General features: G+C 42.4%; 1 protein-coding gene across 1 annotated transcript; it reads left to right on the plus strand.

The window, feature by feature from the left end:
- The first annotated feature begins 766 nt into the window (after window positions 1–766).
- LOC142249449 (vitellogenin-A2-like) lies at window positions 767–13,581 on the plus strand. Its single transcript, XM_075321111.1, has 35 exons — window positions 767–806; window positions 1,700–1,720; window positions 2,932–3,083; window positions 3,705–3,956; window positions 4,047–4,208; window positions 4,298–4,446; window positions 4,551–4,701; window positions 4,837–4,994; window positions 5,145–5,310; window positions 5,433–5,558; window positions 5,776–5,994; window positions 6,077–6,300; window positions 6,446–6,543; window positions 6,634–6,758; window positions 6,900–7,001; window positions 7,083–7,202; window positions 7,281–7,470; window positions 7,557–7,650; window positions 7,732–7,917; window positions 8,061–8,208; window positions 8,296–8,509; window positions 8,611–8,783; window positions 8,874–9,497; window positions 9,592–9,636; window positions 9,777–9,860; window positions 9,944–10,156; window positions 10,243–10,385; window positions 10,485–10,623; window positions 10,715–10,850; window positions 10,937–11,123; window positions 11,358–11,452; window positions 11,743–11,840; window positions 12,933–13,092; window positions 13,188–13,343; window positions 13,466–13,581. Exons 1-35 carry the CDS (start codon window positions 767–769, stop codon window positions 13,579–13,581), a joined length of 5,466 nt encoding a protein of 1,821 aa, XP_075177226.1.
- The last annotated feature ends 1,728 nt before the right edge of the window (window positions 13,582–15,309 follow it).

A 15,309-nucleotide genomic window follows, 5' to 3' on the forward strand; every position in this document is an offset into this window, starting at 1 on the left:
GTCTACAAAGCTAATTCAGGGACAGTGGGGGCCACACAGCCGGGGTAAGTAATGGGGGTATTTACAGTTGCCAGTGCCCCCGATTTGTCCCCATTTTTCTACATGGCTGCACAGACAAGATCTCGTGACAGATGTGTTCTGGGGTGCAGATATAGAGGTGGTCGTTGTACCCGAGCCCTGGTGCCCGAGGGGTCTAATGGCACCCCTGCCAGAAAAGAGGGCACCAGTGTTATAAATGGCCATGGTGCGCGGCCCCGGAGCATGAGGTCACATCTTCATAACTATATTATATCTTCATAGTAAATGCCCCATTATACAGGCCGCACTGCGGGAATAACAGACCCCAAAATGTCAGAAAAGGGATCTGAGAATATCTGATGACTCTGGAGTTAATGTGACCAGACAGGTCAGAGTGACCGCGCCAAAGTCCACACACCCTGGACCCGCGCCACCGGCTGGAGCTGTGCCGAGAGGGCAAAAGAAAGAATACAAAGTATAAACCGGGAATATAGGGGCGAAATATCACTAATAACAGATCAACAATATCGACATCCCGACCCCGAGCAATATCAAAATATTAATCCCCTAAAAAGAGAAAAATGAGAATTAGTATTAGTTCTGAGGTTAATGGTTGATGGAAGATTCTCCGGCCAAAGCTGATAAGGACCCCGAACTGGTGCCAGCGGTGACGAGGCCAAGGCGGGACGTGTCCCCGGGATGACTATAAATACGCCGGACCCGCCACAGTCCGACATTCACCATCATCATGAGGGGAATCATCCTAGCACTAGTGCTCGCACTGGCGGGTGAGTCATCACCTCCGGAGATAATATCCATCTATTATCTATCTATTCTATATATTATTCTATTATATAATTTATTTATCTATTATCTATCTATTTTTTATCTATAATTTATCTATTTTTTATCTATAATTTATATTTTTATCAATTCTCTGTCTATTATCTATTTTATCTATTTATTCTATATATTTATTCTATTATCTATTTATTATCTATCTATAATTTATTTATCTATTATCTATCTTTTTTATCTATAATTTATTTTTTTATCTATCATCTCTCTATTATTTATTTTTTTAATCTATCTATAATATATTTATCTATCATTTATCTATTATTTATTTTATCTATTTATTCTATATATTTATTCTATTATCTCTATATCAGCTATCTATTTATTTATTCATTATCTATCTATAATTTATTTATCTATTATCTATTTTTTTATCTATTTATTATTTATTCTATCGCTCTATCCAGAGCGGCAGAAAATATCAAAAAGTTGCAAAATGTGTAATTTAGTTTATGGCACAAGCCTTAAAACATTTGTACCATAAGGTGCAATGCCGGTGTGTTCTTCATTATAAGTATATACTGTACATCACTGGTGTATAGATGTGTATATATATATATATATATATATATATATATATATATATATATATATATATATATATATATATATATATAGATAGATATATATATATACTGTATATATATATATATATATATATATATATATATATATATATATATCTAGGGTATAACACGGCCCCAGTATACACACACATATGTGTATATATATATATATATATATATATATATATATATACTCACATACAGACACATTTCCAGCTTCTCCATATCAGATAACTCCTCTTCTCTTCCCCCCACAGGTGCTGACAACGCCTATATAGGTAAGACAAAGAATACAGATGTGTTAGGATTATCCGTCTATCCAGTTTCTGTCTTAAAGTTAGTCTGTCAGCAGGTTTTTGCTATTTAATGTGAGAGGGGCATAATATAGGGCAGGAGACCCTGATTCCACCAATGTGTCACTTATTAGGTTGAGTGCTCTAGCTTTAATACAATCAGCTGGAGATTATCACTGCAGGACTAGGAGTCACATGCAGACCCGTCCAGCTAATCTTTGTAACCCCGCCCCCACCACTGATTGGCAGCTTGCTAATAATGCACGATGTATATGGGAAGCTGCCAATCAGGTGAGTGGGTGAGGTTATACACAGCTCAGAATTCTGAGCACTGCTACATTAGAGAAAACACAGATTGTATCAAAACTGAACCAAGCAGCCCAGTAAGTGACACATGGCTGGAATCAGGCTCTCAGGCCCTACATTATGCTGATTTCTTACTATAGTGAAAACCTGCTGACAGAATATTGAAATCCTGCAGATGACATAGGACCTCTGCAATAAGCAGGCCTCCATGTCCAGCAGAGACGCTCTCCGCCTTTCGATGGACACAGTTACAGCCATCATTCTGATTACTGAGTTATTTTTTAGCCGGTCACTTGCTGTCGCCCGCAGTAATCTCAGTGATGGCCGATGTGATTCTTTTACATTTTTTTATAATGTAATTTATATTTCATTGACATTTTATGAGATTATTGTGGCAGCAGATACAATCTCTGGTCAGTACAGAGGTCCACGTCGTGGACAGTCCTTGCTTTGTACAACTGCTCCACCATCACACCCATCATCCTCATCAGCCACTGGCCACTTTAAAAGGGATACGGGTCACAAAACCTATTTTCAATAATCTATTAGATCATTCTTTGGGAACAGAGTGACTTTTATACTCAGTTTCCTCGGTTTTTACCCCTGGAGATCATCTCTCTCTCTGGAGAACCGATCACTTTTTTTACATGATACAGACAGTCCATCGTTTTTCATGTGTAATACCCAATCCCTCCTGTGGAGGCGCTGCAGAAAACAAACACTGCTGGATTTCTGCACAGATTCATTATTGTTATGTTTCATAATACACAGAGACCCCTGCCATGCACCCAACACATTGTACTACTACTCCCCCTATTACACGTCTCCTGCGCACCGTGCTACAATGATTTATTGTGTATTAACCGCGTTCTCATCTTGTCTTGTCTCAGATCCTTCGTTCAGCCAGAGCAAAATCTCAGTTTTTGACTATGAGGCCTTTGTTATGACCGGAGTTCCTGAAAATGATTTTGTACGAGCTGGACTTAATATCGCCTGCAAGCTTGAGATCATTCCTTATTCCCAGAGGATGTTCTTGCTAAAGGTAAAGATGCAAAAACTTCCTGCAGTTGAAATGTAATCCATCAGCAGCAGATTGGGGGGATCTGGCGCCCCTGATCCACTGATCGCTGCCCAACTGTCAGTTTACAGGGCACAGCGCCATACAATTTGTAGTGGCCATACCTGGTACTGCAGCTCTCTGCAGGTGGCATCATCCAGCCATGGTAACAAAATGTACAGAGTCAATAATGAAGGCGCCGCAGCCCCTCCAATCAGCGGATGGACATCAGATCACCAATCTGAAATTCATGAACTAGGGTAGGCCATTACTATGGAAGTCATGGAGATGCCCTTTAACCAGTGCATCAGGGCATGAGTCACTAGTTGCGATTAGATTTTGGACTAAAGGACGGTATAATTGAGTAAAATAATATAGCTAGTCAGGAAAAAACTCAACAGGTCCAAAGTATTTATTCTGACGAGACCCTCCTAGATATTCAGTGTTTATAAGAGCCAGCCCCAATGGTGGGACCACCGGTTCCTAACACCTATGGGTGGTGGTCTCCAACAAATCTACAAGCTGAATACCACCGGGTGAGACTGAAATGGGTGAAGAATTTGTTGCTTATGTTTTGATTATTTTTTCATTTTTGCTCTTTTTTAGGTCCAGTCTCTGACCATCAAAGAAATCAATGGTGCATGGCCTAAAGACCCATTCACTCGCTCCTCTAAGCTGACCCAGGTTTTTGCCGACCAGCTCAGCAAACACATCAAGTTTGAGTACCACGGTGGAAGAATTGGAAACATTTATGTTTCTAACGATGTTTCCGAAACCATGGTCAACATTTACAAAGGAATCATCAGCTTGTTCCAGGTTACCATCAAGAAGACCCAAAATGTGTACGACCTGCAAGAGGTAAGTGTGGACGTCCTACCGTGCTCCACTGTAACCCATGTCCACTTTGTATTGTTGGGTCCTCACTCCTGATTCCTTTACATACTGTAGACTAGCATTGCCGGTGTTTGCCATACAAGATACGTGATACAGGAAGACAAGAGAGGAGATCAACTGGTTGTTGTGAAGTCCATCGATTTAAATAACTGCCAAGAAAAAGTATCAAAGGATATTGGGATGGCCTTTATGGAAGATTGCATCACCTGCAATAGGGTACGTTCCTTAGGCAATCTACACAGGCTCGGTAAAATGCTGCATTTATCACCTGCTCATTGTCTGTTTCCATATGTAATTCCGTATAGATGCACAGGAACATTCGTGATGCTGCGACTTACACCTACAAATTGAAGAACCGGGAACACAATACTGTTATCACCCAGGTCACCTCTGAGCAGGTCATCCGTTACTCTCCATTCCAAGAGCGTCAAGGTGGTGCGGTAATGGAAGCCAAGTAAGGAGGTTCTTCCAATCTACAGAAGCTCATAAGTTACATTGGAAAAGTAGAGAATATTTCATGGATTTGCTTCATTTTTATTTGCAATTTTTTACTTTTAGGCAAATTCTCACATGGGCAGGAACCAAGAGCAGCCAACAGAGCACCCCTCAACTTCAGCTCCAGAACCGTGGAAATCTTCATTATAAATTTGGAGATGAAATCTTGCAAATTCCATTTGTTCTAATAAATACCAAGAGCCTTGAGGCACAGGTAAGAGTGGGGAGCACTCATAGGCACCTCTCTACTTATACAGAGCCTTAATTCTTACCTCCCATCGGTGTAACCCACCACATCGATATCACAAATGCATATTACTTCTCAATTGTTCTTTTTGTCTCCCATCAGATCGTAGAAGTTATTCAGCACATAGTACAGAACAACCAACAGAACATCCATAGGGACATCTCTATAAAGTTCATGCAGCTGGTTCAGCTTTTGCGTCATGCCACCCCCGACATCATCCAGACCATATGGAAGCAGTTTTCCGAAAAGCCAAGATACAGGTTAGTCATTTTATATTCTGCTGGACTGGACTTCATGTCATACTGCAGTAAACCTGATAGAAGTCATCATTAAACTGTGAGGCCATGTACTCCCATATAAACTGGTGTCTCCTGTTGTTGGACACTGAACATCGTATCTCGTTTTCCCAGATCCTGGATACTCCAAGCTCTTCCTATGGCTGCCACAGCAGACAGCCTGAAGGTAGTCTACCAGATCCTTCACAGTGGAGATCTGACAACTGCAGAAGCCCTCAAACTGATTCCCCTTGCAATGCACTTCAGCAGAGCCAGCCAGCGGGCACTGCAGATTGCTCAAGTAAGTATTTACCAGATTACCTGCTATTATATCATTAATATAATGCTCATTCTGATGTCAGCACATTCAATACTTTACGTAAATCAGTGAGACATTCACAGGAGACTCTCTTTTTGCTGTAGGACATCATCAAGGACTCCAAAATTGAGAGAAGCCCCCCATTGTTCAAAGTTGCCATGCTTGGATATGGTTCATTGGTGAATAAATACTGCAAACGTGTCAGTACTTGCCCAGATACCATTCTGGAGGTGAGTTGTTTCTACATGTGGTGGGCATGACAAGGCTGTTCAATTGTAACTACTTCATGCAAAGGAGGGAAAACATTTTGTAGTGTTTTTCACGAGAAGGTAGACCACCCAAGGCAACCCCAGTGAAAGTGACCATCACCATGAGAGGCAGATAAGAAGACCTCCTATAAATCTATATTTTAGGATTTTCTGACTCTTGCTATTTTTTTTTTGGTAGCCTATCCAAGACTTTACAGCTGAAGCTCTAAGCAAGGTCCATGAAGAAGATATGGCTCTAGCATTGAAAGTTCTGGGTAACGCCGGTCGACCAGAATGCTTAAAACGTATTCAGAAATTCCTGCCAGGATTTTCTTCCAGTGCCTCCCAACTTCCAGTCAGGATTATAGTTGATGCCGTCATGGCTTTGAGGAATATTGGCAAGATGGACCCACGTAGAGTAAGATAACCTCCTACAGGTCTTATTTTATTCACTTTTGGGGCCTTTTTGGATAATAACCCAATTGCTATGTACATTCTAGGTCCAAGATATCCTTTTGCAAGTCTACATGAACCGTGAGGCCCGGACTGAAGTGAGAATGGTGGCTGTTCTGGCCTTATTTGAGACAAAACCCAACCTCGCCATGGTCGCCAATATTGCAAATATCGCCGTTAGAGAGAGCCAGGCTAGCCTACAGCTTACCAGTTTCGTCCATTCCCAGCTCAAAGCTTTGGCCAAGAGCAGTGTACCTCAACTGGAGCCCCTGTAAGTATGCAGCTCTCATATAATTATAACTGTACTGAAAACAATATCATGGACCAAATTTGAGTTGAGCTTCAAATTGTCTGCCAGTATACTGTTTCATAAGCTTCTCGTCCATGAACCCGGTGTCTTGCCTATTCTTTCCTAGGGCTGCTGCCTGCAATGTTGCCCTCAAACTATTCAACCCAAGTATCGACAGTCTGGGCTACCGCTACAGCAAGGTTATCCGTCTGGACTCATTCAAATGTGAGTGTATGGAAGGAGTTGTGTTATCATAATGGTTTATGTGCTAGTACATCATGATACTAAAATCTTGCTTCTTTTTTCATTTTGTAGACTCTTTGATGAGTGGAGCTGCAGCTAAATTGTATGTGATGAACAGTGCCAGCACCATGTTCCCCGTGATGCTTATGTTGAAATTGAGAGTCTTTGTTGGTGGAAAAGAGACTGATTTTATGGAGGTACGAAAAACCACCAAAAGATTGATACAAACTGGAAATGCCATAGACCCATTCATTGCCACCTGTTCCCTCCTGTCTGTCCACCATTTTTTTACTGTATATCATGAAGATAAAGCTGTTACATGTTATTGTTCTTTGAAGGTTGGACTTAGAGGAGAAGGCCTTGAGCAGATTATAAGAAAGCAAGATGCCCAGTTCCGCGATTTCCCAATGAAGAAGAAGATATACCAGATTGTGAAAATGGTGATTGTTTTTGTCTTTTCTTGATATTGCCCAGATGTTTTTTTCCTGTAATGGATGCTGTAACTATAATTTTCTTGGCAGCTGAAGGGATTCAAGTCTCAACCATCTCAGGCTCCACTTGTGTCTGGATACATCAAATTTGTCGGCCAAGAACTTTCCTTCACTGAAATCAACAAAGAGACTCTTCAAACTCTGACCCGGGTAAGAACGTAAAAATGTACCGTATATAATGTGGTCCATATGTCAGCTATAGCTTATTATATTATTGGATTATTTCAGGCATTCAATGAGCCAGTAGAAAGACATGCTGCCATCAAGAGCGTCCTTAACAGGTTTCTGAATGGCCTTGTTGGACATTACGCCAAGGCTATTGTTGCATTTGAAGCTCGTCACATCACCCCAACTACTGTTGGTTTGCCAATGGAGTTCAGTTTTTACTCTACCGCTGTGTTCAATGCCCCTGTGAACAGTACGTCAATGTGAATGAGTTCTTTCTTGTATTATCCTATCCTATATGAGTATGATACTCACCAGAATGTCCATTCCTCGCTACAGTTGACATCAAGATGACCCCACCTTACACACCGGACTTCAGTATCGCTCAGCTGGTGGAATCTCAGTTGCAGATCAATGCAGATGTCAACCCCAGGTGGGATCCATTTTTAATTAGGCTTGTCAGTGATCGTTGGTGATGTGCCACCTAACAATGTTTTCTCTGTTATATCTATAGCATGTTAATTCATGGTGTATCAACAATGGGAATCAACACCCCCTTAGTCCAGAGTGGAATTGAATTCCATGGAAAGGTACTCACAAACATCCCAGCTAAATTCACAGCACGTGTGGATTTGAAGGAGAAGAACATTAAGTTTGAAGCACAACCATGCCAACAAGAGGGTGAATTACTTCGCATAAGGTATATTCAGTCCAATGATTTACAAGCCTGTGTAAATAGAAAATTAAGAAAATCCTGAGTTGCTAAACCATAATGTCTAAAAAAAGAAACATTTGTTGCGTCCAAGACGGCAACAAATAACTCTTTTCTTCAATTTTGTTCAGTGCACATACTTACGCCGTCTCAAGAAATTCTGAAGAATTGGACGCCGTTAAGAAAACTCCATTGGTGCCAAAAGCAGTGAGCCAAAGCATCCTCCAGAAACACTTCGAGTCTACTGGCAGGACATCTGCTGAAGGAGCTAGCATGATGGTAACAACCAATAATTTCTACAGTCCTGAAGAAGAGGTGTTTTTCTACTGATCATGGTAATCAATCCCATCTTATTCTCTTTACCAGGAGGCCTCCTCAGAAACTGCACCTAAGAAATACATGGGTCTTGCAAATGTCCGCCACCAATATTCTTCCAAGTCATTCGAAAAATGCATGAAAATTTCCCAACTTGCCGTCCAACTTTGTGTTGAGAACCAGTTTTTGACTGCTGCAGCACGCAAGAACTCTATCCTCTATAAAATGGTGGGAGATCTCGAGACCAAGGTCACAATAAAACCAGGTTAGTTTTATTCGCATTATCTCCAGGTTAGTTCGCATTACAGGACTGTTGGCTCCTTGCAATCTATCTTTGTTTGACATCTGGTCTGTGCGTCTTTACAGCTCACACTGATGCCTCTATTGAAAAAATCCAAGTTGAAGTCACAGCCGGATCCAAAGGAGCCTCAAAGGTAATTGCCTTGGTTGAAGTAGAGGAGAAGGAAGGTGAACAACTGGAGGAATCTGACATCCATAGGAGACTGAAGACCATCCTTCGCATCGATGAGCAAATTGCAGTAGGTGTCAATTACCCCAAAATCTTATCCTGGTTTCCATAAACATGAATATGTTATGGGTTTAATCAAAATTATATATTTTTGCTACAGGCCAGGAACCAGAGCTTGGCACAAAAAGCCAAGAAACATAAGGCAAAACAGGCAAGAAAGCACACAAAACTTGCTGCAGATGGTACAGAGACTGAGTTGGTTCGTGCAAAATCATCCTCAAGCTCTTCATCTTCTTCACCTTCATCTTCATCTTCTTCTTCATCAGCTGATCATAAATCTAGAAACCGTCAACATGGTCAGAATGAGGAAAGTTCTAGCAGTCAGTCAAGCAGCAGCAGCAGCAGAAGACATGGCCAACCACACAGACACGAAAGAGATGAGACAAAGAGAGACCATAATAAGAAACACAGCTCTAGCAGCAGCAGTTCCAGCAGCAGCAGCAGCAGCAGCAGTAGCAGCAGCAGTAGCAGCAGTAGCAGCAGCAGCAGCAGTAGACAGGGAAGACCTAAAAGGGCAAGCAGCAGCAGTAGCAGCAGCAGCAGTAGCAGCAGCAGCAGTAGTAGCAGCAGTGACAGCAGCAGTAGCAGCAGCAGCAGCTCTAGGAGGCACGGCAAGAATAGGCAAGAGCAGCATGACCGAGAACAGAAGCACCAACATGGAAAGAGGAGCAGCAGCAGTAGCAGCGACAGCAGCGACAGCAGCAGCCAATCCTCCAGAAGCAAGGTACAGTATATAGAGCTGTAAGCTCGAGAACACTTATTGTGACTATATATTCCATCCATATCCATTAATAAGCGTGTGCCATTTTCCTATACAGAAACATTATTACAACCTTCGCTTCAGACCAGTACGAGAACAGAGAGTAAGTGTCCACTTTTCTCATGCGCGTGTTGATCTCCTCTATACGGGACTATTTTCATGTGTTCTTTATAGAGAGATTATCGAACAATATTTAGTAAAAAAAATACTGTGATATCCTGACATGAGCCATTATCTTTCCAGACTGACAGCAAGCAGCAGACCTCTTCTTCATCCTCAAGCTCGTCATCTTCAAGCATCAGCCGTGGTCCTCAGCATAATCGCCAGGTACACCTTGTTGGCATACAGGCTGAGCCTAAACTCACCTGAAGTTTATCGAGCATTATATAACAGGTTATTTCTTCCCATAGAACAACTTTTTGGGTGATAATAAGCCCCCTGCATTGGTCGTCACTGTCCGTGCCATCAGAAATGACAACACTCGTCAAGGATATCAACTCATCGTCTATGCTGACTATTCTGTCTCCAGGCCTCGTCTCCAGGCCTACGTTGTGGACTTCACCAAGGCCAGCCGGTGGAGAGCGTGTCTCAATGCCGCAGTGCTGAGCTCCCATAAAGCTGAGGTGAGCCAATGTCTAGGTCATAGAAGTCTTAAAATGTCTATGCTAAGTCCATTTCACTGAATGTGTCCACATTATCACCAATTCAGGCCAGTTTCAAGTGGGGACAGAACTACCAGGATTACAAGATCATGGCCAAAGCTCAAACCGGTCACTTGGGTAACCAACCTGCATTGAAGGTGACTGTAAACTGGCCAAAGATACCTTCCAAACTGAAGTATGCCGCCACATAGTAAGTTCATTGGGGTGGAGAGCTCTGATCTCATCTCTAGAAGTGTTGGTAGATGGTCTTGTGGCATTTCAGGGTTTAACGAGTCAATATTTGTATCAGTGTTTCAGAATTCATCCCAGGTGCTGCGTACTTGTTGGGAGCTTCTCAGAGATACAAGAAGAATTCTCAACATGAAGCAAAACTTATCTTGGCCCTCAGTTCTTCAAGAACCGCCGACGTCATTCTCTACCTTCCAAGGGTAAATTGCGACATGAACTTACTTACTATTGAATTCCATCTCACAAGGTGGTCGTGGTATTGATCCATATTTTCTAATGTCTTCTCTACAGCTGACCCTGCTCTACACAGCACTCAGAATCCCACTGCCAATCCCAGTCCGTCGCGTTTCACAAAGTGAGATTCTCCAAGCCCCAACCTGGAACATATTTGCTGAAACTCCTGAGATGGTCCTGGAGTCTTTGCAAGGTTTGATGATGCAAAGAAACATGAAAAATAAATAGAATTCCTTACAATCTGCATTTTTTTAATTCCTATACATGTAACATTTACAGGCGAATGTAAGGCCACTGAAAACCGCCTTACCACCTTTAATGGTGTTGACCTTGCCTACGCCATGCCTGAAAACTGCTACCACATCCTGGCCCACGACTGCAGCGATGAGATGAAATTTATGGTGATGGTGAAGAAATCTAAACATGATCCACGACACAAAGACTTGAACATTAAAGTTGGCCAGTAGTGAGTATACGACAAAAAAACCTAATAACCAATTGCACATTTTAGAATTTAAAAACTAAATATTAAATTTAGGAAATTCGATTCATAATTTAAAATTTGAAAAACTCATTTTCAAACTAAGAAAAAGGTGAGATTTGAGGCAATCCTGGAGTATTGATTTCATGTAATGTGAACTAAAGAAATAAAATATAATCAACTATTTCTATCAATCACCTTCATTTTCTTCTCCTATAGTGACATTTCCATGTCCTACAAATCTGAATCACCAGAGATGACCCTCAATGGAGTCCCCCTGTCAGTTAGCGAACTCCCATACAGGTCAATGGCCGGTAAGTGCTTATAAATAATAGACCCATGGAAGGGAAGCTGCAGGATTAAAGGGAATGTGGCATCATAAAGTTACCAAGTAATCAATTTTTCAAGACATTTTGGTGATTTTTTTTTTAAATGTTCCATGTTGTCTGTTACCCGAACTCCAATGATGGTCGCCCCCGCAATCATATACAAAAAAATCAAAATTAAATATCTACAATTACTTATCACCATTTGTCTCAGTAGTAGAAACTCTAAAGGTGACACATTTGCTCTAACATTACCATTTACAATGTTTTATCTTTAGAACCAGCGATTGAGATTCTGAAAGCAGACAATAGTTTATCCTTCTCGGCACCAGAATCTGGCATCCAGAGGATCACCTACGATGGATTGAATGTCCAGGTACCTCTCAAGCGGTTGTATCGGGGGGGGGGGGGGGGGGTCATAATGTTTTAGTAAGGCTGCTTTCACACTACTTTTTTTAACATCCGTCATTAACGTTTTTTAACGCAAAAACGGATCCAGTGCAAATGCGTTTTCATTTCAATGCATTTGCAATGGACTCGCGTCAACATGCATTCACCTGCGTTTGTGTGCATTATAGTAAGGATCCAGCGACTTGCAGTTTTTTAACTTATTTCAAAAACGCTACTTGTAGCGTTTTTGAGCTGCATCCAAATACTGCAAATTGCTGGATCCTGACTAAACAGCATGCACACGCATGTGAACGCTGGCATGCTGATAGACAGGATCCTGCTTGCTCTACTGAGCATGCACAGAAACCAGCCTCGGGTGATCAGTCTCTCTCTCCACCTCTCTCCACCTCCCTCCCTCTCTCCCCCTCTCTCTCCACCTCCCTCCACCTCTCCCACCTCCCTCCCTCTCTCCCCCTCTCTCTCCACCTCCCTCCCTCTCTCCCTTCCTCCCTCTCTCCCTCCACTCTCCCCTGCCTGAGAGCGGAGGACGCTCGTAACTAAGGTAAACATCGGGTAACTGCGGTCTTAGTTACCCGATGTTTACATTGGTTACGTGTGCAGGGAGCCCGGCTCCTGGCAGCTGCAGACGCTCGTAACCAATGTAAATATCGCGTATCCAAGCAAGTTACCCGATGCTTACCTTGGTTACGAGCCTCCACAGCTGTTAGATGTCGGCTCCCAGTCTGTCACGTTCAATTCCCCTCACTCCCGATCACATGACTCCAATCCCATAAACTTAAAGTGACAGGATCCTGCAAAATAACACATGCAAACATGCGTTTTTTGCTGTAAAACCAGAATCCGCTTTTGCAGCAAAAAAACGTTCATGACGCATGTTAAAAAAACGTAGTGTGAAAGCAGCCTAAATAGTAAGGATTTCCGTATGTGAGGTCCCCGTAGACCTAGATCCTTAAGTCTGATGTTTTAAAACCCATCATAAAGGATCAAAGGGTCAGAACTGTTCCCAATAAGGCCGGATTATGATTTCAAACAGCTTACAGAGTCTATGATTTTTCAGATGATACCAGCCATCTGGATGAAGGGCCAGACATGCGGTTTATGTGGTCGCAATGATGACGAGTCTCTACAGGAGTTACGTAGACCAGATGGCACCGTGTCCTTGGATTCAATGAGCCATATTCACTCTTGGATTCATGCTGGCCAGACTTGTGCTGAAGGTAATTTAAGTGGCTCAGCTCCTGCCTTATATATCCTGTGGTACCTCTGCTTAGATCCAGAATGTGGCCTAACATGAACTTTCTCTTCCTTCAAGGTTGCAATGTTCAACAATCTCTCGTAAAACTTGAGAAGGAAATTGATGGTGAAAATGCCAAGTGTTACTCAGTCCATCCCGTACTACGATGTGCCAAAGGATGTTCCCCAGTTAAGACCACCGAAGTAACCACTGGTTTCCACTGCCTGCCTTCTGGTGAGTAAAACCTTCCTCTTTGCAAAGTATTTGGACACTTTACCATCAAACAATGATGGCGCAATTCACATGATGGCCATTTTGACCACAATTTATGACTTTCTATGTCTTCCTCCCTGTAGATACGACTATGGACTTTGCTGAAGGACAAGTGAGCCTGGACAAGTCTATAGATTTCACAGAGCTCGTGGAGGCGCACACATCTTGTTCATGTGAAAATACGGCATGCTCCTCTTAATCTGGCGTCCCGCCATCACCATCTTTTAATTCTCGTTATAATCTGTGCACCCCACAGAGACATGATTATCATTTCAGGGTGACCCCCAAGATGTAATCTAGACTTTGTAATGTATTTCATTCCCAATAAAAGTTTGCATTCGAAAATATTTCTCTCTCGGCTTCACTTTCTATCACTGATTTTCTTGGACATTGACAACTAAACGTAGTCATATATGAGGGAGAGGACTGGTTGGGGTAGCAAGGTCAAGGGTCCAGCAGGGAAAGTACAGGAGATGTCTTGGAGACTGTTGTGTGAGGGACCAACAAGAGGGGAGTGGAGACGGAGGTAGTGAGATGATGGTGGCACTAATGAAGGAGGCATTGATGATGGTGGCAGTGATGAAGGAGGCGCTGATGATGGTGGCACTGATAAAGGAGGCACTAGACACTGAAAGCTATTTTTTGCACTGATGAAGGAGGCACTGATGATGGCGGCACTGATGAAGGAGACACTACTTATGGTGGCACTGATGGAGAAGGCACTGATGATAGCGGCACTGATGAAGGAGGCGCTGATGATGGTGGGACTGATGAAGGAGGCACTGATAAAGAAGGCACTGATGAAGGAGGCACTGATGATGGTGGCACTGATAAAGGAGTCACTGGACACTGAAAGCTTGGAATATTGTGGGTACTGTGCCAGACAATTGAGGGATTTATTACAACTGGCCTTAACAAATAAGGTGGCATCCCTACCTTTGCCGCCAGAAAATCAGGTTTACACTATCCATAGACTGGTGGGGATCTGTGCTATAATTTACGCCACTTCCTTGTAGTACATTTATTGGGCCATATGTAGTTGTATCCCCTTACAGTTAACACCACTCATATTTTTTGTAAGTGCCATGAACAGGAGGAGGAAAAAAAAATACAACAAAAAAGTCATAAGCTATGGCGTAAATAGGGGATTCGCTATATTTTGTAACTTTTTCAATAACGCATCAGTAATACAGGTACATTGTAGTTAGGCAGCACAATAAAGTCTCATCCACATGTCCAGCCTTCATGGTCTGAGTATGGATTGCAGTCTTCAGGTCACCGCGGTCCTCCTAACCCCATAGGCAGATATGGGACTGAAGAGCTTGGGTTGGAGACCCCCAGACTGCCCATGCTTCGTATTCAGACCATGAATGTTAGACGGCTTTAGTCCATGTGGTGGGAGACAATGAGACCACTGGTCAGCACCAGGCGTCCTTAGCCGGACACCACACGTGAGGCCATCACCGGATACCTTTGTTTTAGTCCTGGCTACACCACTACGGCACTGCATTCCTGACATCAGACCTCACACCTAACAACTGTTCCCATAGTGGTTAGTGTGCAGCTTATTATCTGTATTATAGTCATGCATTTTTAGGCTAGCACCTAATTCACACATACAGTACAGACCAAAAGTTTGGACACACCTTCTCATTGAAAGAGTTTTCTTTATTTTCATGACTGTAAAAATTGTAGATTCACATTGAAGACATCAAAACTATGAATTAACAACACATGTGGAATGAAATACTTAAAAAAGTGTGAAACAACTGAAAATATGTCTTATATTCTACATTCTTCAAAGTAGCCACCTTTTGCTTTGATTACTGCTTTGCACACTCTTGGCATTCTCTTGATGAGCTTCAAGAGGTAGTCACCGGAAATGGTTTTCCAACAGTCTTGAAGGAGTTCCCAGAGATGCTTAGCA

The sequence above is a fragment of the Anomaloglossus baeobatrachus genome, chromosome 8 (genome assembly GCF_048569485.1).
Source record: "Anomaloglossus baeobatrachus isolate aAnoBae1 chromosome 8, aAnoBae1.hap1, whole genome shotgun sequence".
Classification (NCBI taxonomy): domain Eukaryota; kingdom Metazoa; phylum Chordata; class Amphibia; order Anura; family Aromobatidae; genus Anomaloglossus; species Anomaloglossus baeobatrachus.

Excerpts from the sequence above, each read along its gene's own strand:
- LOC142249449 (XM_075321111.1), top strand. The coding sequence starts at position 767 with ATGAGGGGAATCATCCTAGCACTAGTGCTCGCACTGGCGG. Across the intron at positions 4,702-4,836 it reads CCAAGAGCCTTGAGGCACAG|ATCGTAGAAGTTATTCAGCA; the intron begins GTAAGAGTGGGG and ends GTCTCCCATCAG. Across the intron at positions 4,995-5,144 it reads TCCGAAAAGCCAAGATACAG|ATCCTGGATACTCCAAGCTC; the intron begins GTTAGTCATTTT and ends TCGTTTTCCCAG.